Source organism: Mustelus asterias, unplaced genomic scaffold, assembly GCF_964213995.1.
Source record: "Mustelus asterias unplaced genomic scaffold, sMusAst1.hap1.1 HAP1_SCAFFOLD_1005, whole genome shotgun sequence".
Lineage (NCBI taxonomy): Eukaryota > Metazoa > Chordata > Chondrichthyes > Carcharhiniformes > Triakidae > Mustelus > Mustelus asterias.
The window spans coordinates 107,470-130,939 of NW_027590950.1; the positions used below are offsets into that span (position 1 = coordinate 107,470).

At 46.9% G+C, this 23,470-nt stretch overlaps 1 protein-coding gene across 1 annotated transcript in view; it reads left to right on the plus strand.

Annotated features, from left to right (window-relative positions):
* Positions 1-23,470, plus strand: part of LOC144487737 (disintegrin and metalloproteinase domain-containing protein 12-like) — a gene marked incomplete at its 3' end in the record, with an annotated part of 102,911 nt that overhangs the window by 74,614 nt on the left and 4,827 nt on the right. Inside the window, exons 10-11 of the mRNA XM_078205809.1 lie at positions 7,557-7,631; positions 19,992-20,066. Coding sequence (XP_078061935.1) covers positions 7,557-7,631; positions 19,992-20,066 — 150 coding nt within the window. The remainder of the gene's footprint in view (positions 1-7,556; positions 7,632-19,991; positions 20,067-23,470) is intronic.

Sequence of the window (23,470 nt, forward strand, 5' to 3'; positions counted from 1 at the left end):
GGATTGCGGTGGATTGAAAAGATTGAGTATGTGGACTTTAACAAAGAGGTTGTGCTGGAATCTTTGAATGGCACCAAGATAGATAAGTCGCCGGGTCCGGATGGGATGTACCCCAGGTTACTGTGGGAGGCGAGGGAGGAGATTGCAGAGCCTCTGGCGATGATCTTTGCCTCATCGATGGAGACGGGAGAGGGGACGGAGGATTGGAGGATTGCGGATGTGGTTCCTATTTTCAAGAAGGGGAATAGGGATAGCCCAGGAAATTACCGACCGGTGAGGCTAACCTCAGTGGTTGGTAAGCTGATGGAGAAGATCCTGAAGGACAAGATTTATGAGCATTTAGAGAGGTTTAGTATGCTCAAGAATACTCAGCATGGGTTTGTCAAAGGCAGATCGTGCCTTACGAGCCTGGTGGAGTTCTTCAAAAATGTGACTAAACACATTGACGAAGGGAAAGCGGTAGATGTGGTTTATATGGATTTTAGCAAGGCATTCGATAAGGTCCCCCATGCAAGGCTTCTCAAAAAAGTGAGAGGGCATGGGATCCAAGGGGCTGCTGCCCTGTGGATCCAGAACTGGCTTGCCCAAAGGATGGTAGTCATGATGTGGAGATGCCGGCGTTGGACTGGGGCAAACACAGTAAGAAGTTTAACAACACCAGGTTAAAGTCCAACAGGTGTATTTGGTAGCAAAAGCCACACAAGCTTTCGGAGCTCCAAGCCCCTTCTTCAGGTGAGTGGGAATTCTGTTCACAAACAGGGCATATAAAGACACAGACTCAATTTACATGAATAATGGTTGGAATGCGAATACTTACAGCTAATCAAGTCTTTAAGATACAAACAACGTGAGTGGAGAGAGCATCAAGACAGGCTAAAATGATGTGTATTGTCTCCAGACAGGACAGCCAGTGAGACTCTGCAGGTCCAGGCAAGCTGTGGGGATTACAGATAGTGTGACATGAACCCAATATGAAGCCAAGGCGGCCTTCGCGACACACGACAGTGCAGAGTCGCTGAGCAGAAACTGATAGCCAAGTTCCGCACACATGAGGACGGCCTCAACCGGGATATTGGGTTCATGTCACACTATTTGTAACCCCCACAGCCTGCCTGGACCTGCAGAGTTTCACTGGCTGTCTTGTCTGGAGACAATACACATCTTTTTAGCCTGTCTTGATGCTCTCTCCACTCAGGTTGTTTGTATCTTAAAGACTTGATGAGTTGTAAGTATTCGCATTCCAACCATTATTCATGTAAATTGAGTCTGTGTCTTTATTAACTCTGTTTGTGAACAGAATTCCCACTCACCTGAAGAAGGAGCTTGGAGCTCCGAAAGCTCGTGTGGCTTTTGCTACCAAATAAACCTGTTGGACTTTAACCTGGTGTTGTTAAACTTCTTACTGTGTATGCCCAAAGAGGCAGAGAGTGTATATAGATGGGTCTTTTTCTAAATGGAGGTCGGTCACCAGTGGTGAGCCCCATGGATCTGTTCTGGGACCCTTGCTGTTTGTCATTTTCATAAATGACCTGGATGAGGAAGTGGAGGGATGGGTTGGTAAGTTTGCCGATGACACGAAGGTTGGTGGGGTTGTGGATAGTCTGGAGGGATGTCAGAAGTTACAGAGGGACATAGATAGGATGCAAGACTGGGCGGAGAAGTGGCAGATGGACTTCAACCCAAATAAATGCGTCGTGGTCCATTTTGGCAGGTCAAATGGGATGAAGGAGTACAATATAAAGGGAAAGACTCTTAGTACTGTGGAGGATCAGAAGGACCTTGGGGTCCGGGTCCATAGGACTCTAAAATCGGCCCCGCAGGTGGAGGAGGTGGTTAAGAAGGCGTTTGGTGTGCTGGCCTTTATCAATCGAGGGATTGAGTTTAGGAGTCCAGGGATAATGATGCAGCTATATAAGACCCTCGTCAGACCCCACTTGGAGCACTGTGCTCAGTTCTGGTCACCTCATTACAGGAAGGATGTGGAAAAGATTGAAAGGGTGCAGAGGAGATTTACAAGGTTGTTGCCTGGATTGAGTGGCATGCCTTATGAGGATAGACTGAGGGAGCTCGGTCTTTTCTCCTTGAAGAGACGTAGGATGAGAGGAGACCGAATAGAAGTAAAAAGATGTTGAGAGGCACAGATCGGGTGGACTCTCAGAGGCTTTTTCCCAGGGTGGAAATGGCTGCTACGAGAGGACACAGGTTTAAGGTGCTGGGGGGTAGGTACAGGGGAAATGTTAGGGGGAAGTTTTTCACACAGAGGGTGGTGGGCGAGTGGAATCGGCTGCCGTCAGTGGTGGTGGAGGCAAACTCAATAGGGTCTTTTCAGAGACTCCTGAATGAGTACATGGGACTTAATAGGATGGAGGGTTATAGGTCGGCCTAAAAGGTTGGGATATGTTCGGCACAACTTGTGGGGCCGAAGGGCCTGTTTTGTGCTGTAGTTTTCTATGTTTCTATATACCCCAAGATCTCTTTGTTCTGTAACTCTACCCAACGCCTTACCATTAACTGAGTCAGTCCTGCTTTGGTTCAATCTACCAAAATGCATGACCTTGCATTTATTTAAATTAAACTCCATCTGCCATTCGTCAGCCCACTGACCCAATTGATCAAGATCCCGTTGCAATTGGAGATAACTTTCTTCACTGTCCACTATGCCACAAATCTTGGTGTCATCTGCAGACTTACTAACCATGCCTCCTAGATTCTCATCCAAATCATTCATATAAATGACAAATAACAGTGGACCCAGCACTGATCCCTGAAGCACACCGTTGGTCACAGGCCTCCAGTTTGAAAAACAACCCTCCACAATCACTTCTGTCAGAAGCCAATTTTGTATCCATTTAGATACCTCACCCTGGATCCCATGAGATTTAACCTTATGCAACAACCTACCAGGCGGTACCTTGTCAAAGGCCTTGCTAAAGTCCATGTAGAGAACATCAACTGCACTGCCCTCATCTACCTTCTTGGATTCCCCTTCAAAAAACCCAATCAAATTTGTGAGACATGATTTTCCACTCACAAAGCCATGCTGACTGTCCCTAATCAGTCCTTGCAACTCTAAATGCCTGTAGATCCTGTCTCTCAAAATACCTTACAACAACTTACCCACCACAGATGTGAGGCTCACTGGCCTGTAGTTCCCAGGCTTTTCCCTGCAGCCCTTTTTAAACAAAGGCACAACATTTGCCACTCACCAATCTTCAGGCACCTCACCCGTGACAATCGTTGATTCAATTATCTCGGCTCGGGGACCTGCAATTTCCTCCCTCACCTCCCACAATGTCCTGGGATATACTTCATCAGGTCCCGGGGATTTATCTACCTTGTTGCGCTTTAAGACTTCCAGCACCTCCTTCTCTGTAATATATACACTCCTCAAGACATCACTATTTATTCCCCCAAGTTCCCCAACATCCATGCTTTTTTCAACAGTAAATACTGATGTAAAATATTCATTTAGGATCTCACCCATCTCTTGTGGATCCGCACACAGATAACCTTGTTGATCCTTAAGGGGCCCTACTCTCCGTTGTTACTCTTTTGCCCTTTCTGCATTTGTAGAAGCTCTTTGGATTCTCCTTTGCCTTATCTGCCAAAACAACCTCGTGTCCCCTTTTTGCCCTCCTGATTTCTCTCTTAACTCTACTCCTACACCCCCTTTCCTCTTCAAGGGATTCACTTGATCCCAGCTGCCTATGCATGTCATGTGCCTCCTTTTTCTTCTTGAGCAGGGTCTCAATATCCCAAGTCATCCAGGGTTCCCTACTTCTTCCAGCCTTGCCCTTCACTCTAAGAGGAATGTGTTTACCCTGAACCCTGGTTAACACATTTTTGAAAGCCGCCCACTTACCAGACGTCCCTTTGCCTTCCCACAGACTCCCCCAATTAACTTTTGAACGTTCCTGCCTGATACCATCAAAATTGGCCTTGCCCCAATTTAGAATTTTAACTTTTGGGCCAGACCTATCATTCTCCATAGCTGGCTTAAAACTAATAGAATTATGGTCACTGCTCCCAAAGTGATCCCTCACTAACACTTCTGTCACCTGCCATCCCTTATTTCCCAAGAGGAGGTCATGTTTTGCCCCCTCTCTAGTCGGGCCATCCACATACTGAATGAGAAATTCCTCCTGAATACACTCAACAAATTTCTCTCCATCCAACCCTCTAATACTATGGCTGTCCCAGTCAATGTTGGGAAAGTTAAAATCTCCGACTGTTACCACCCTGTTATTCTTGGATCTATCTGTAATTTCCTTACATATTTGCTCCTCAATTTCCCGCTGACTGTTTGGGGGCCGAGAGTACAATACTATCAAAGTGATTTCCCCCTTCTTATTTCTCAGTTCTACCAAATAGACTCAGTGGGTGAACCCTCAGATATATCCCCTCTCTCTTCTGCCGTGATGTTTTCCCTGAACAAAAGTGCAACTCCCCCTCCTCTCCTACCTCCTGTTCTATCTTTCCTAGAGCATCTGTACCCTGGATTGAGCTGCCAGTCCTGTCCCTCCCTTCGCCATGTTTCATTAATTGCTATAATATCCCAGTCCCACGTACCCACCCATGCCCTGAGTTCATCTGCCTTGCCCGTCAGGCCTCTTGCATTGAAATAAATGCAGTTTAATCTGGACATCCCTTGCTCTCTGTCTTGCTTTTGCCTGATCTGTCTGGTACTAGGATTACTGACACCTCCTTTACTACTTAATGTGCTCTCTTTAACTTCTGTGCTGTCCTCAAACTTCTCTTCTGTCTCCCTACTCCTTTGGATCCCACCCCCCTGCCAAACTAGTTTAAACCCCCCCGAGTGGCTCTCGCAAATCTCCCTGCCAGAATATTAGTCCCCCTCCAGTTCAGGTGTAACCCGTCCCTCTGGAACACGTCACCCTTTCCCCAGAAGAGATCCCAATGATCCAAAAATCTAAATCCCTGCCCCCTGCACCAGCTCTCAAGCCAGGCATTCATCTGCCTAATCTTCCAATTCCTACTCTCACTCGCACGTGGCACCGGTAGCAGTCCTGAAATTACTACCTTCGAGGTCCTGCACTTTAGCCTTCTGTCTAACTCTCTATATTCACACTTTAGAACCTCATCCCTTTTCCTACCTATGCCGTTGGTATCAATGTGTATAACAACCTCTGGCTGCTCATCCTCCCCCTTAAGAATGTCCTGCAGCCGCTCAGAGACGTCCTTAACCCTGGTACCAGGGAGGCAACACACCATCCTGGAGTCTCGATTGTGGCCACAGAAACACCTGATGTCCCTCTAACTAGTTACAGCTTCCTGCAACACCTATACCAGGCCTGATTGAAAGCTGCTAAAACTCGTTTCAAATGATAATTTGGGGATAATGATGCAGCTATATAAGACCCTCGTCAGACGTCACTTGGAGTACTGTGCTCAGTTCTGGTCGCCTCATTACAGGAAGGATGTGGAAAAGATTGAAAGGGTGCAGAGGAGATTTACAAGGCATGCCTTATGAGGCTGAGGGAGCTTGGTCTTTTCTCCTTGGAGAGACGTAGGATGAGAGGAGACCTAATAGAGGTATATAAGATGTTGAGAGGCACAGATCGGGTGGACTCTCAGAGGCTTTTTCCCAGGGTGGAAATGTCTGCTGCGAGAGGACACAGGTTTAGGGTGCTGGGGGGTAGGTACAGGGGAGATGTTAGGGGGAAGTTTTTAACAGAGGGTGGTGGGTGAGTGGAATCGGCTGCCGTCAGTGGTGGTGGAGGCAAACTCAATCGTGTCTTTTAAGAGACTCCTGGATGAGTACATGGGACTTAATAGGATGGAGGGTTATAGGTAAGCCTAAAAGGTAGGGATATGTTCGGCACAACCTGGGCTGAAGGGCATGTTTTGTGCTGTAGTTTTTCTATATTTCTATGTTCTATGTTTCTCAACACAAACAGCAACTTTTAATTCATTGTGAAATTGAAGAAAGACTAGAATTCAGCTCGAAATTAATCCCTAATTTAACCTTTGAATTCCCTCAGTCAACAAACTCCAACTGTCACATTCGAGTGCAGTCCAAAGCCGCACTGCACTGCCATCCACAAGATACTCTGCAGGAACTAACCAAGGTTCCTTAGGCAGCACCTTCCAAACCCACAACCTAAAAAGTTTATTTATTTATTAGTCACAAGTAAGGCTTACATTAACACTGCAATGAAGTTACTGTGAAATTCCCCTCGTCGCCACAGTCCGGTGCCTGTTCGGGTCAATCCACCTACCCAGCACGTCTTTCAGTCTGTGGGAGGAACCGGATCACCCGGAGGAAACCCACGCAGACACAGGGAGAATGTGCAGACTCCACACAGACAGTGACCCAAGTCGGGAATTGAACCCAGGTCCCTGGCGCTGTGAAGCAGCAGTGATAACCACCGTGCCACCGTGCCACCCCCTACCCACCGTGCCACCGTGCCACCCACGATGACAAGGACAAGGACAGCAATTTCCTGGGAACACCACCATCTGTACGTTCCCCCCAATGCAACACACGACCCTGACTGGGAAACACTTCACTGTCACAGGTCACAAACCTGGAACTGCCTCCCTAACAGCGCTGTGAGTGCACCGACACCCCATCGACTGTGCATCCGTGATGGAAGAGTGAATGATTAAGGTGATGCCAATTAAAGTGTGCAGTTTGGATAGTTTGATTTGATTTATTACTGTCACATGTATTGGTATGAAGTGAAACGTATTGTTTCTTGTGCACTATACATACAAAGCATACCGTTTATAGAGTACACAGGAGACAAGGAAAGGAGAGGGTGCTGACCTTCTTGAGTGTTGGTGGAGCTGTACTCATTCAGTCAAGTGGAAAACCATCCATCACACGAATGACTTGTGCCTTGTCGATGGTGGACTGGTTTTGGGGGAGTCAGAAGATGAGTTACTTTCCACAGGATCCCAGCCTCTGGCCTGTACCTGAAGCCACAGTATTGATATGGTTGGGTCCAGTTCAGTTTCTGGTCAATGGTAACCCCCGGGATGTTGATAGTGGGAGATTCAGTGATGGTGATGCCATTGAATGTCAAGGGGTGATGGTTAGATTCTCTGTTGTTGGAGATGGGCAGTGTCTGGAACCGGTGTGGTGTGAATGTTGTGAGCCAGTTACTGCCCAAGCCTGGATATAGTCCAGCTCTAACTGCACATAGACACAGTCTGCTTCAGTATCTGCACCACTGTAAACTGCCTCGGCTCACACACTGATTCTGAATGAGTCCCACACTGCCAAGGAGGACAGACAGTGAAAGATGCAGGAGGTTTGGGAAGGGAATTGTAAAGTTTTGGCTCCAGATACCTGAAGGCACGGCCATGCCGGGGGGCCTTTGCCGAAAGACTCTGTCTGCTCCAATGGAAGGTGACTGGGACAGGAGGCCGAGGGATTTGCAGCAACTGGCTGTGGATGTTCTGTGGAAAGTGATTGTGCTGAGGGATAATTAACACCATACACAGCCTGCTTTCCGAACTGCCGCTGTCCCAGTGCGGGAACACCGGACATCCCATTCATTGACAATTCCTGTTTCATTTCTTTTCCACAGCCACTTCACCCGAGACAACAATAACTCAGCGGAGTTTCGTAACAGAGTTCCAACAAAGCACCCAAGAGTCTCCAGGTCAGAAACCGCTCACAATAAATCTCTCAATTTAAGAACTTGGAAATTATTCTGATTGAGTTTTTTGAAGATGTGACGAGACACTTGGACGGGGGAAGTGCGCTAGATGTAGTTTATATGGATTTCAGTAAGGTGTTTGATAAGGTGCCCCATGCAATGTTTATGGAGAAAGTGAAGGGGCATGGGATACAAGGGGACGTTGCTTTGTGGCCCACAGAAGGCAAAGAGTGGTTGTAAATGGGTCTTTTTTACAGTGGAGGTCGGTCACCAGTGGAGTGCCCCAGGGATCTGTTCTGGGACCCTTGCTCTTTGTGATTTTTATAAATGACCTGGATGAGGAAGTGGAAGGATGGGTTGGCAAGTTTGCTGATGACACAAAGGTTGGAGGTGTTGTGGATAGTGTAGAGGGATGTCAGCAGTTGCAACGAGACATAGATAAGATGCAAGACTGGGCGGAGAAGTGGCAGATGGAGTTCAACCCAGATAAGTGTGTGGTAGTTCATTTTGGCAGGTCGAGTCGGATGGAAGAATATAATATTAAGGGTAAGACGTTTGGCAGTGTGGAAGAACAGAGGGATCTTGGGGTCCGGGTTCATAGGACGCTCAAAGCGGCGTCGCAGGTAGAGGCTGTGGTTAAGAAGGTGTATGGAATACTGAGCTTCATCAATAGAGGAATTGAGTTTAGAAATCGGGAGACAATGCTGCAGCTGTATAGGACCCTGGTCAGACCCCACCCGGAGTACTGTGCCCAGTTCTGGTTGCTTCATTACAGAAAGGATGTGGAAGCCATAGAACAGGTGCAGAGGAGATTTACGAGGATGTTGCCAGGATTAAGTGGTATGCCTTCTGAGGATAGGTTGAGAGAACTAGGTCTATTCTCCTTGGAGAGGCGAAGGATGAGAGGTGACCTGATAGAGGTGTATAAGATGTTGAGAGGTATTGATAGAGTGAATTTTCAGAGGCTGAAATGGTGTCACGACAGGCCACAGGTTTAGGTTGCTGGGGAGTAGGTATAGAGGAGATGCTAAGGGTACGTTTTTCACTCAGAGGGTGGTGGGTGCGTGGAATCGGCTGCCGGTAGTGGTGGTGGAAGCGGATTCGATTGAATCGAATTAGAGACTTTTGGATCGGTTCATGGAGGTTAGTAAGATAGAGGGTTATAGATGAGCCTAGAAGGTGAGGAAATTGTTCGGTGCAACTTGTGGGCCGAAGGGCCTGTTTGTGCTGTAGCTTTTCTATGTTCTGTTCTATGTTCTTCTAATTGGAGGTGGTTTGTAACGCCCAATCCCAATGGGTTTGGGCGGAATTTGTATAAATCACCGAGATTCAGTTGTGGTGAGGAGTTCACTCCAGGAAGTCACCTGTCGGATTCTTGTTGCTCAGTTGATTCTCCCAATCTATATGTAAATTAATCTTTAATCTCTTCCGAGATTGAAGTTTCCCATGATTACTGCAGAATGCTTATTACACGGAGCTGAGATTTCCTGTTTAATGTAATCCCCAGTTTAACACAGCTATCTGGAGGACCATTGATAACTCTCACTAATTTTCCCCATCTCTTGCTGCGTCTTCACTCCACACAGACGGATTCTACAACTGGATTTCTGATCCAATATTCTCTCTCTCTGTCAATTTCATCCTTAACTACAACACCACCCAATCTCTTTCCTTTTTTGTCTGTCCTTCTGAAATATCTAACAGTCTTTGAATTTCACTTCCCAACCTTGGTTACCCTGCAGTCACAGCTCAATAATCAGAATCATATCCGAGTCGCCTGTATTACTTTGCTCTGTTAATATTTCTACCTGACAGTGAATACTCTGTGCACTCAGATACAGCGCCGTTACACTGTCTTTGGAACATTTTCACACAGTTTTTGTACTATGGCCCAAATTGCTGCGAGCTTTGTTTCCTCTGCTTTCCACTTTCTACCTTTCTGTCCTTCACTGAATCATGGAATCTACAGCATGCAGACAGGCCCTTCGGCCCAAACTGCTCCATGCCGACCAAAAAGACCATCTAAGCTCACCCCATTTGCCTGCTTTTAAATCTCATTTCTATTCTGGTTGAGTTTCAGGCACCCTTTGTGCCACAGATTTAGTTTTTGCTGAGCTCCTCTGGGAAGCCACTTCCCCGGCATTATCCGAAATGGAAATATCAGGATAATGCTGCAGGTGCTGGAAATCTAAAATCAAAACAGAAAATGTTGGATAAAATCCCGGGGTCCGGCAGCATCTGTGTATCTGCAAAGTGGAAAACCTGTCAGAGAGAGTGATGGACACAGGGGATGCTGCACTACATCCTGCTTCTGTTCTGTCTGACAGTCCCTTTCTCCCTGTGCACTCTACCTGCGGTGTGCCTGTCTCACTCTACATGCTGTTCACAAAGTTCTCATCCTTCTGGATGCCCCTGATTAATGCCACTCAGATCCAGCTCTGAAATGTGGAATTTGAGTAGAAGCAGCTGGAGACGTCTCCTGTACATGTGGACATTGGATGTGTTCCTGAATTCCCACATCAAACAGGAGGTGCATCCCACATGGCTGAGCTTCCCTGCCATGACATAGCCTTAAATTCCTCCCTTCAGATTTACTTCCTCTGGTTTCGTGTAGGTTAGGGACAGTAAAAATATTCACCAGCGCCTACTTACCCAGGCCGCAGCTCTTCGTTCTGAGATGAGGTAGAAAATGAAAGGATTATCTCACTCCCACCTCACCAAATCCAACTGTCACCAAACTCCAACTGTCACCAAACTCCAACTGTCACCAAACTCCAGCTGTCACCAAACTCCAACTGTCACCAAACTCCAACTGTCACCAAATCCAACTGTCACCAAACTCCAACTGTCACCAAACTCCAACTGTCACCATCCTCCCTCAGTCACCAAACTCCAACTGTCACCAAACTCCAACTGTCATCATCCTCCCTCAGTCACCAAACTCCAACTGTCACCAAACTCCAACTGTCACCAAACTCCAACTGTCACCAAACTCCAACTGTCATGCTCTACTGCAGTCCAAACACTTCAGTGTCGACAAATAGGGCACCTGAGAAAAGCGCATTTTAATATCCAATTGAATCCAGCCTCTGGAGACCTGTTGAAACCAGTTATCTAATTATAGAGTCATCGAGGTTTACAGCATGGAAACAGGCCATTCGGCCCAACTTGTCCATGCCGCCCTTTTTTTTTAAATCCCTAAACTAATCCCAATTGCCCGCATTTGGCCCATATCCCTCTATACCCATCTTACCCATGTCACTGTCTAAACGCTTTTCAAAAAACAAAATTGTTCGTGCCTCTACTACTACCTCTGGCAGCTTGTTCCAGACATTCACCACCCTCTGTGTGAGAAAATTGCCGCTCTGGACACTTCTTGTATCTCTCCGCCCTTACCTTAGATCTGTGCCCTCTAGTTTTAGACTCCCTTACCTTTGGAAAAAGATATTGACTATCTAGCTGATCTGTGCCCCTCATTATTTTATGGACATCTATAAGATCACCCCTCAGCTTCCTACGCTCCAGAGAAAGAAGTCCCAGTCTATCCAGCCTCTCTTTTTAACTCAAACCATCAAGTCCTGGTAGTATCCTAGTAAATCTTTTCTGCACTCTTTCTAGTTTAATAATATCCTTTCTGGAATAGGGTGACCAGAACTGTACACAGTATTCCAAGAGTGGCCTTACCAATGTCTTGTACAACTTCAACAAGACGTCCCAACTCCTGTATTCAATGTTCTCACCGATGAAACCAAACATGCCGAATGCCTTCTTCACGTCTCTGTCCACCTGTGACTCCACTTTCAATGAACTATGAACATGGACGGAGGTATTCTCGGGGAAATCTACTGAAGAGAGGTGGCAGTTTTTCAAGGAATGTCTGTCCAGAGTTCTACAGTAAGAAGTTTAACAACACCAGGTTAAGGTCCAACAGGTTTATTTGGTAGCAAAAGCCACACAAGCTTTCGGAGCTGCAAGCCCCTTCTTCAGGTGAGTGGGAATTCTGTTCACAAACAGAGCATATAAAGACACAAACTCAATTTACATGAATAATGGTTGGAATGCGAATACTTACAACTAATCAAGTCTTTAAGAAACAAAACAACATGAGTGGAGAGAGCATCAAGACAGGCTAAAAAGATGTGTATTGTCTCCAGACAAGACAGCCAGTGAAACTCTGTGGGGGTTACAAATAGTGGGACATGAACCCAATATCCCGGTTGAGGCCGTCCTCGTGTGTGCGGAACTTGGCTATCAGTTTCTGCTCAGCGACTCTGCGCTGTCGTGTGTCACGAAGGCCGCCTTGGAGAACGCTTACCCGAATATCAGAGGCCGAATGCCCGTGACCGCTTGATTAGTTGTAAGTATTCGCATTCCAACCATTATTCATGTAAATTGAGTTTGTGTCTTTATATGCTCTGTTTGTGAACAGAATTCCCACTCACCTGAAGAAGGGGCTTGCAGCTCCGAAAGCTTGTGTGGCTTTTGCTACCAAATAAACCTGTTGGACTTTAACCTGGTGTTGTTAAACTTCTTACTGTGTTTACCCCAGTCCAACGCCGGCATCTCCACATCAGAGTTCTACAAGACAATGTTCCGAGCAGACAGGGAGGAGTTGGTAGGTCAAAGGAACCGTGGTACACAAAAGCGGGACCTAGTCGAGAAGAAAAGGAAAGCGTACAAAAGGTTCAGAGACCTTGGCGAAGATAGGGATCCAGATGAGTATACGGCTTGTAGGAAGGGACTAAAGAAGGAAATTAGGAGAGCCAGAAGGGGTCACGAGAAGGCCTTGGCAAGTAGAATTAAGGAAAACCCTAAGGCGTTCTGTAAATATGTGAAGAGTAAAAGGATGAGACGTGAAGTAATAGGGCCTATAAAAGGTGAAGGCGGGAAAATCAGTACGGAACCAGTAGAAATGGCAGAGGTGCTTAATGAGTATTTTGCCTCGGTTTTCACAGAGGAGAAGGACATGGGTGGCTGTACTGCGGGATTGCGGTGGATTGAAAAGATTGAGTATGTGGACTTTAACAAAGAGGTTGTGCTGGAATCTTTGAATGGCATCAAGATAGATAAGTCGCCGGGACCGGATGGGATGTACCCTACGTTACTGTGGGAGGCGAGGGAGGAGATTGCAGAGCCTCTGGCGATGATCTTTGCCTCATCGATGGAGACGGGAGAGGGGACGGAGGATTGGAGGATTGCGGATGTGGTTCCTATTTTCAAGAAGGGGAATAGGGATAGCCCAGGAAATTACCGACCGGTGAGTCTAACCTCAGTGGTTGGTAAGCTGATGGAGAAGATCCTGAAGGACAAGATTTATGAGCATTTAGAGAGGTTTAGTATGCTCAAGAATACTCAGCATGGGTTTGTCAAAGGCAGATCGTGCCTTACGAGCCTGGTGGAGTTCTTCAAAAATGTGACTAAACACATTGACGAAGGGAAAGCGGTAGATGTGGTTTATATGGATTTTAGCATGGCATTCGATAAGGTCCCCCATGCAAGGCTTCTCAAAAAAGTGAGAGGGCATGGGATCCAAGGGGCTGCTGCCCTGTGGATCCAGAACTGGCTTGCCCAAAGGATGGTAGTCATGATGTGGAGATGCCGGCGTTGGACTGGGGCAAACACAGTAAGACGTTTAACAACACCAGGTTAAACTCCAACAGGTTTATTTGGTAGCAAAAGCCACACAAGCTTTCGGAGCTCCAAGCCCCTTCTTCAGGTGAGTGGGAATTCTGTTCACAAACAGGGCATATAAAGACACAGACTCAATTTACATGAATAATGGTTGGAATGCGAATACTTACAGCTAATCAAGTCTTTAAGATACAAACAACGTGAGTGGAGAGAGCATCAAGACAGGCTAAAAAGATGTGTATTGTCTCCAGACAGGACAGCCAGTGAGACTCTGCAGGTCCAGGCAAGCTGTGGGGATTACAGATAGTGTGACATGAACCCAATATGAAGCCAAGGCGGCCTTCGCGACACACGACGGCGCAGAGTCGCTGAGCAGAAACTGATCGCCAAGTTCCGCACACATGAGGACAGCCTCAACTGGGATATTGGGTTCATGTCACACTATTTGTAACCCCCACAGCCTGCCTGGACCTGCAGAGTTTCACTGGCTGTCTTGTCTGGAGACAATACACATCTTTTTAGACTGTCTTGATGCTCTCTCCACTCAGGTTGTTTGTATCTTAAAGACTTGATGAGTTGTAAGTATTCGCATTCCAACCATTATTCATGTAAATTGAGTCTGTGTCTTTATAAGCTCTGTTTGTGAACAGAATTCCCACTCACCTGAAGAAGGAGCTTGGAGCTCCAAAAGCTTGTGTGGCTTTTGCTACCAAATAAACCTGTTGGACTTTAACCTGGTGTTGTTAAACTTCTTACTGTGTATGCCCAAAGAGGCAGAGAGTGGGTATAGATGGGTCTTTTTCTAAATGGAGGTCGGTCACCAGTGGTGAGCCCCATGGATCTGTTCTGGGACCCTTGCTGTTTGTCATTTTCATAAATGACCTGGATGAGGAAGTGGAGGGATGGGTTGGTAAGTTTGCCGATGACACGAAGGTTGGTGGGGTTGTGGATAGTCTGGAGGGATGTCAGAAGTTACAGAGGGACATAGATAGGATGCAAGACTGGGCGGAGAAGTGGCAGATGGACTTCAACCCAAATAAATGCGTCGTGGTCCATTTTGGCAGGTCAAATGGGATGAAGGAGTACAATATAAAGGGAAAGACTCTTAGTACTGTGGAGGATCAGAAGGACCTTGGGGTCCGGGTCCATAGGACTCTAAAATCGGCCCCGCAGGTGGAGGAGGTGGTTAAGAAGGCGTTTGGTGTGCTGGCCTTTATCAATCGAGGGATTGAGTTTAGGAGTCCAGGGATAATGATGCAGCTATATAAGACCCTCGTCAGACCCCACTTGGAGCACTGTGCTCAGTTCTGGTCACCTCATTACAGGAAGGATGTGGAAAAGATTGAAAGGGTGCAGAGGAGATTTACAAGGTTGTTGCCTGGATTGAGTGGCATGCCTTATGAGGATAGACTGAGGGAGCTCGGTCTTTTCTCCTTGAAGAGACGTAGGATGAGAGGAGACCGAATAGAAGTAAAAAGATGTTGAGAGGCACAGATCGGGTGGACTCTCAGAGGCTTTTTCCCAGGGTGGAAATGGCTGCTACGAGAGGACACAGGTTTAAGGTGCTGGGGGGTAGGTACAGGGGAAATGTTAGGGGGAAGTTTTTCACACAGAGGTTGGTGGGCGAGTGGAATCGGCTGCCGTCAGTGGTGGTGGAGGCAAACTCAATAGGGTCTTTTCAGAGACTCCTGAATGAGTACATGGGACTTAATAGGATGGAGGGTTATAGGTCGGCCTAAAAGGTTGGGATATGTTCGGCACAACTTGTGGGGCCGAAGGGCCTGTTTTGTGCTGTAGTTTTCTATGTTTCTATATACCCCAAGATCTCTTTGTTCTGTAACTCTACCCAACGCCTTACCATTAACTGAGTCAGTCCTGCTTTGGTTCAATCTACCAAAATGCATGACCTTGCATTTATTTAAATTAAACTCCATCTGCCATTCGTCAGCCCACTGACCCAATTGATCAAGATCCCGTTGCAATTGGAGATAACTTTCTTCACTGTCCACTGTGCCACAAATCTTGGTGTCATCTGCAGACTTACTAACCATGCCTCCTAGATTCTCATCCAAATCATTCATATAAATGACAAACAACAGTGGACCCAGCACTGATCCCTGAAGCACACCGTTGGTCACAGGCCTCCAGTTTGAAAAACAACCCTCCACAATCACTTCTGTCAGAAGCCAATTTTGTATCCATTTAGATACCTCACCCTGGATCCCATGAGATTTAACCTTATGCAACAACCTACCAGGCGGTACCTTGTCAAAGGCCTTGATAAAGTCCATGTAGAGAACATCAACTGCACTGCCCTCATCTACCTTCTTGGATTCCCCTTCAAAAAACCCAATCAAATTTGTGAGACATGATTTTCCACTCACAAAGCCATGCTGACTGTCCCTAATCAGTCCTTGCGTCTCTAAATGCCTGTAGATCCTGTCTCTCAAAATACCTTACAACAACTTACCCACCACAGATGTGAGGCTCACTGGCCTGTAGTTCCCAGGCTTTTCCCTGCAGCTCTTTTTAAACAAAGGCACAACATTTGCCACTCTGCAATCTTCAGGCACCTCACCCGTGACAATCGTTGATTCAATTATCTCGGCTCGGGGACCTGCAATTTCCTCCCTCACCTCCCACAATGTCCTGGGATATACTTCATCAGGTCCCGGGGATTTATCTACCTTGTTGCGCTTTAAGACTTCCAGCACCTCCTTCTCTGTAATATATACACTCCTCAAGACATCACTATTTATTCCCCCAAGTTCCCCAACACCCATGCTTTTTTCAACAGTAAATACTGATGTAAAATATTCATTTAGGATCTCACCCATCTCTTGTGGATCCGCACACAGATAACCTTGTTGATCCTTAAGGGGCCCTACTCTCCATTGTTACTCTTTTGCCCTTTCTGCATTTGTAGAAGCTCTTTGGATTCTCCTTTGCCTTATCTGCCAAAACAACCTCGTGTCCCCTTTTTGCCCTCCTGATTTCTCTCTTAACTCTACTCCTACACCCCCTTTCCTCTTCAAGGGATTCACTTGATCCCAGCTGCCTATGCATGTCATGTGCCTCCTTTTTCTTCTTGAGCAGGGTCTCAATATCCCAAGTCATCCAGGGTTCCCTACTTCTTCCAGCCTTGCCCTTCACTCTAAGAGGAATGTGTTTACCCTGAACCCTGGTTAACACATTTTTGAAAGCCTGCCACTTACCAGACGTCCCTTTGCCTTCCCACAGACTCCCCCAATTAACTTCTGAACGTTCCTGCCTGATACCATCAAAATTGGCCTTGCCCCAATTTAGAATTTTAACTTTTGGGCCAGACCTATCATTCTCCATAGCTGGCTTAAAACTAATAGAATTATGGTCACTGGTCCCAAAGTGATCCCTCACTAACACTTCTGTCACCTGCCATCCCTTATTTCCCAAGAGGAGGTCATGTTTTGCCCCCTCTCTAGTCGGGCCATCCACATACTGAATGAGAAATTCCTCCTGAATACACTCAACAAATTTCTCTCCATCCAACCCTCTAATACTATGGCTGTCCCAGTCAATGTTGGGAAAGTTAAAATCTCCGACTGTTACCACCCTATTATTCTTGGAGCTATCTGTAATTTCCTTACATATTTGCTCCTCAATTTCCCGCTGACTATTTGGGGGCCTATAGTACAATCCTATCAAAGTTATTTCCCCCTTCTTATTTCTCAGTTCTACCAAATAGACTCAGTGGGTGAACCCTCAGATATATCCCCTCTCTCTTCTGCCGTGATGTTTTCCCTGAACAAAAGTGCAACTCCCCCTCCTCTCCTACCTCCTGTTCTATCTTTCCTAGAGCATCTGTACCCTGGATTGAGCTGCCAGTCCTGTCCCTCCCTTCGCCATGTTTCATTAATTGCTATAATATCCCAGTCCCACGTACCCACCCATGCCCTGAATTCATCTGCCTTGCCCGTCAGGCCTCTTGCATTGAAATAAATGCAGTTTAATCTGGACATCCCTTGCTCTCTGTCTTGCTTTTGCCTGATCTGTCTGGTACTAGGATTACTGACACCTCCTTTACTAATTAATGTGCTCTCTTTAACTTCTGTGCTGTCCTCAAACTTCTCTTCTGTCTCCCTACTCCTTTGGATCCCACCCCTCTGCCAAACTAGTTTAAACCCTCCCGAGTGGCTCTCGCAAATCTCCTTGCCAGAATATTAGTCCCCCTCCAGTTCAGGTGTAACCCGTCCCTCTGGAACACGTCACCCTTTCCCCAGAAGAGATCCCAATGATCCAAAAATCTAAATCCCTGCCCCCTGCACCAGCTCTCAAGCCAGGCATTCATCTGCCTAATCTTCCAATTCCTACTCTCACTCGCACGTGGCACCGGTAGCAGTCCTGAAATTACTACCTTCGAGGTCCTGCACTTTAGCCTTCTGCCTTACTCTCTCTATTCACACTTCAGAACCTCATCCCTTTTCCTACCTATGCCGTTGGTATCAATGTGTACAACAACCTCTGGCTGCTCATCCTCCCCCTTAAGAATGTCCTGCAGCCGCTCAGAGACGTCCTTAACCCTGGTACCAGGGAGGCAACACACCATCCTGGAGTCTCGATTGTGGCCACAGAAACACCTGATGTCCCTCTAACTAGTTACAGCTTCCTGCAACACCTATACCAGGCCTGATTGAAAGCTGCTAAAACTCGTTTCAAATGATAATTTGGGGATAATGATGCATCTATATAAGACCCTCGTCAGACCCCACTTGGAGTACTGTGCTCAGTTCTGGTTGCCTCATTACAGGAAGGATGTGGAAAAGATTGAAAGGGTGCAGAGGAGATTTACAAGGCATGCCTTATGAGGCTGAGGGAGCTCGGTCTTTTCTCCTTGGAGAGACGTAGGTTGAGAGACCTAATAGAGGTATATAAGATGTTGAGAGGCACAGATCGGGTGGACTCTCAGAGGCTTTTTCCCAGGGTGGAAATGCCTGCTACGAGAGGACACAGGTTTAGGGTGCTGGGGGGTAGGTACAGGGGAGATGTTAGGGGGAAGTTTTTAACAGAGGGTGGTGGGTGAGTGGAATCGGCTGCCGTCAGTGGTGGTGGAGGCAAACTCAATCGTGTCTTTTAAGAGACTCCTGGATGAGTACATGGGACTTAATAGGATGGAGGGTTATAGGTAAGCCTAAAAGGTAGGGATATGTTCGGCACAACCTGGGCTGAAGGGCATGTTTTGTGCTGTAGTTTTTCTATATTTCTATGTTCTATGTTTCTCAACACAAACAGCAACTTTTAATTCATTGTGAAATTGAAGAAAGACTAGAATTCAGCTCGAAATTAATCCCTAATTTAACCTTTGAATTCCCTCAGTCAACAAACTCCAACTGTCACATTCGAGTGCAGTCCAAAGCCGCACTGCACTGCCATCCACAAGATACTCTGCAGGAACTAACCAAGGTTCCTTAGGCAGCACCTTCCAAACCCACAACCTAAAAAGTTTATTTATTTATTAGTCACAAGTAAGGCTTACATTAACACTGCAATGAAGTTACTGTGAAATTCCCCTCGTCGCCACAGTCCGGTGCCTGTTCGGGTCAATCCACCTACCCAGCACATCTTTCAGTCTGTGGGAGGAACCGGATCACCCGGAGGAAACCCACGCAGACACGGGGAGAATGTGCAGACTCCACACAGACAGTGACCCAAGTCGGGAATTGAACCCAGGTCCCTGGCGCTGTGAAGCAGCAGTGATAACCACCGTGCCACCGTACCACCGTGCCACCGTGCCACCCCCTAACCACTGTGCCACCGTGCCACCCCCTAACCACCGTGCCACCCACGATGACAAGGACAAGGACAGCAATTTCCTGGGAACACCACCATCTGTACGTTCCCCCCAATGCAACACACGACCCTGACTGGGAAACACTTCACTGTCACAGGTCACAAACCTGGAACTGCCTCCCTAACAGCGCTGTGAGTGCACCGACACCCCATAGACTGTGCATCCGTGATGGAAGAGTGAATGATTAAGGTGATGCCAATTAAAGTGTGCAGTTTGGATAGTTTGATTTGATTTATTACTGTCACATGTATTGGTATGAAGTGAAACGTATTGTTTCTTGTGCACTATACATACAAAGCATACCGTTTATAGAGTACACAGGAGACAAGGAATGGAGAGGGTGCTGACCTTCTTGAGTGTTGGTGGAGCTGTACTCATTCAGTCAAGTGGAAAACCATCCATCACACGAATGACTTGTGCCTTGTCGATGGTGGACTGGTTTTGGGGGAGTCAGAAGATGAGTTACTTTCCACAGGATCCCAGCCTCTGGCCTGTACCTGAAGCCACAGTATTGATATGGTTGGGTCCAGTTCAGTTTCTGGTCAATGGTAACCCCCGGGATGTTGATAGTGGGAGATTCAGTGATGGTGATGCCATTGAATGTCAAGGGGTGATGGTTAGATTCTCTGTTGTTGGAGATGGGCAGTGTCTGGAACCGGTGTGGTGTGAATGTTGTGAGCCAGTTACTGCCCAAGCCTGGATATAGTCCAGCTCTAACTGCACATAGACACAGTCTGCTTCAGTATCTGCACCACTGTGAACTGCCTCGGCTCACACACTGATTCTGAATGAGTCCCACACTGCCAAGGAGGACAGACAGTGAAAGAAGCAGGAGGTTTGAGAAGGGAATTGTAAAGTTTTGGCTCCAGAAACCTGAAGATATTTCTGTTCTGTACTTTCCACAGCTACATCACCTGGGACAATGGTAACTGATAAAAATATCACCACACAGTTCCAACAAAGCACCCAAGAGTCTCCAGGTCAGAAACCGCTCACAATAAATCTCTCAATTTAAGAACTTGGAAATAATTGAAGGTGGTTTTTATTAGTACGTAACCAATGATAACATTTAATCTGTTGTCGTGTGACAAATGGTAACAAGTTGTAAGGGTCAGCTGACCCAGTAAACTATGTCGCCAATGACAAAATGATGTGGTGATCAGCTGACTCAGTATAAGTAAGAATCTGTTTGGAATTGTGGGGAGCTTGGAATGGCTCATTGTGAGGCCTCGACTGTTAGAGCAGTGAAGTTTCTTTATTAAATCTTCTTCTTGGATTTAGAAGTTGAAGTAAGTTTTGTTTTATTTTAATTCATATAATTGAAGAGTTCCCTCTGGAGAATCGACAGTTTGTACTGCCCAATCCCAACGGGTTTGGGTTCAAGTTGTATAATTTGCCGAGTTGTAGCGAGGAGCAATGTTTTCAGATGATACAAAACTTGATAAATAGTAAATACTGATGAGGTGAGTTTGAGATTTGAGGATGGCACAGACAATGCTGAAATGTGCAGTGACATGGCACATGGAGCTCAGTACAGAGAAATGTGAAATGATTCACTTTGTGAGGAACATGCAGAGATAATGTCCTCTTCATGCCATTGGCTCTGAGAGAGAGTGCTGATGTCTGTGGTGCTATTGACACATTTTGCAATCTTACCTTGTTACCAGCTCCTGTCTTCTTTAACACAATCATTAACATTTCCTTTGACTTGTCACCAAAACACCAATGTCCAATCTCTCCAATTTCTCTGATTTTGCCCCAGCCCCTGCTTAACAATATATATATCACCAAAAGGGAAAATGTTGGAAAATCTCAGCAGGTCTGGCTGCATCTGTAAGGAGAGAAAAGAGCTGACGTTTCCAGTCCAGTTGACCCTTTGTCAAAGCTCAAAGGCAGAGACAGTGAATTTGATGTTGAGACTGGAAGGCTGTAAAGTGCCCAGCCGGAAGATGAGATGCTGTTCCTCCAGTTTGTGTTGAACTTCACTGGAACATTGCAGCAGGCCAAGGACAGACATGTGGCCATGGGAGCAGGATCGTGTGTTAAAATGGGAAGGAAATGGAAGGTCAGGGTCCTGATTGCTGAGCACCTTTGGTCTGTGCACAAAGCGATCACTCAGTCTACGCTTGGTCTCTCTAATATAGAGGAGACCACATCTTCCAGCTCAGCACTTCACAGGCTTCCGGTTTCAACATCAAATTCAACAGCTTCAGATGATTAGTTCCACCGCACCTCAACCCCTTTGTTTTCATTTTATTTAATTTTTTACTGTTCTCGACCTTTTATTTCTTTATTGTCTTTCTTCATTTTTCTCGCCCCCCCCCCCCCCGAACCCCCCCCCCCCCCCCCCCCCCGCTCTCATTCCCCCTATTTTATCCCGCTTTCCTTACTTTTTCTTCCCCTTTCATCTGTCACAGTTCACGCTCTGATTTTAGCTTCTCTGCCGTATGGCCATTCACATTCTTTATTCTCTCTATGGGCTGCCATCAGCAGTCTTTTCCACTGTTTTTGCGGCTCTGACTATCTTTCATTCCCACACCCTGCAGTATAAATATCTCCCACTTTCTATACCTTTTAGCTTTGAGAAAGCAGAAGACAGAGGGTGGTGGTGGATGGAAAATTTTCGCACTGGAGACAGATTGCTAGCGGAGTGCCACAGAGATCAGTGCTTGGTCCTCTGCTCTTTGTGATTTTTATTAATGACTTGGAGGAGGGGGCTGAAGGGTGGATCAGTAAATTTGCTGATGACACCAAGATTGGTGGAGTAGTGGATGAGGTGGAGGGCTGTTGTAGGCTGCAAAGAGACATAGATAGGATGCAAAGCTGGGCTGAAAAATGGCAAATGGAGTTTAACCCTGATAAATGTGAGGTGATTCATTTTGGTAGGACTAATTTAAATGTGGATTACAGGGTCAAAGGTAGGGTTCTGAAGACTGTGGAGGAACAGAGAGATCTTGGGGTCCATATCCACAGATCTCTAAAGGTTGCCACTCAAGTGGATAGAACTGTGAAGAAGGCCTATAGTGTGTTAGCTTTTATTAACAGGGGGTTGGAGTTTAAGAGCCGTGGGGTTATGCTGCAACTGTACAGGACCTTGGTGAGACCACATTTGGAATATTGTGTGCAGTTCTGGTCACCTCACTATAAGAAGGATGTGGAAGCGCTGGAAAGAGTGCAGGGGAGATTTACCAGGATGCTGCCTGGTTTGGAGGGTAAGTTTTATGAGGAAAGGTTGAGGGAGCTAGTGCTGTTCTCTCTGGAGCGGAGGAGGCAGAGGGGAAACTTAATAGAGGTTTATAAAATGATGAAGGGGATAGATAGAGTGAACGTTCAAAGACTATTTCCTCGGGTGGATGGAGCTATTACAAGGGGGCATAACTATAGGCTTCATGGTGGGAGATTTAGGAAGGATATCAGAGGTAGGTTCTTTACGCAGAGAGTAGTTGGGGTGTGGAATGGACTGCCTGCAGTGATAGTGGAGTCAGACACTTTAGGAACATTTAAGCTGTTATTGGATAGGCACATGGAGCACACCAGGGTGATAGGGAGTGGGATAGCTTGATCTTGGTTTCAGATAAAGCTCGGCACAACATCGTGGGCCGAAGGGCCTGTTCTGTGCTGTACTGTTCTATGTTCTATGTTCTATGTATGCTGGCCTTCATAGGGAGAGGATTCGGGTGGAGGGATAGGGATGTTTTGCTGCAATTGTATCGGGCCTTGGTGAGGCCACAGCTGGAGTATTGTGTGCAGTTTTGGTGTCCTTATCTGAGGAAGGATCTCCGTGCTGTAGAAGGAGTTCAGCGAAGGTTTACCAGGCTGATTCCTGGAATGGCAGGTCTGTCATATGAGGAGAGGCTAAATCAGTTAGGATTATATTCGCTGGAGTTTTGAAGCGTGGGGAGGGGGGGGGGGGTGGGAGGTGGGGGGGTCGGTTCTCCCACCCCGCTGTGCTAACTCTCTAGCATGGCGGGGCGGGAGGATCTTGCAGCTGGGCATGCGAGGGATTCGTGCATGTGTTCCTGCCATCTGCATCTCCCAGCGCCGGATTTCCAGCACCAGCAAATCCACGCTGGAAACAGGTAAGTGACTTGAATATAATTGCAATCTGATTTGAATGTGATGAGCGGGCCCGGGACTGGATTCCCCGGCCCGATCACCTCTTCCAGCCCCCCAGAGTATTTCACTCCAGCAGGGTTCACAGTAGGTCCCCACTTTCGGGAAACTAACGGGATGACGCCGCTGGAGTGAAGGGGGGGGCAATCGGGGCCCCCCAGAGGGTTGGTCGCTGTGGGGGTGGTGCCCCCTAGGCATGGGGACCCTGGCAGTGCCAGCCTGGGCCCGAGGCACTGCCCAAGGGGCAAAGTGCCCATGCTCTGGGGGCACC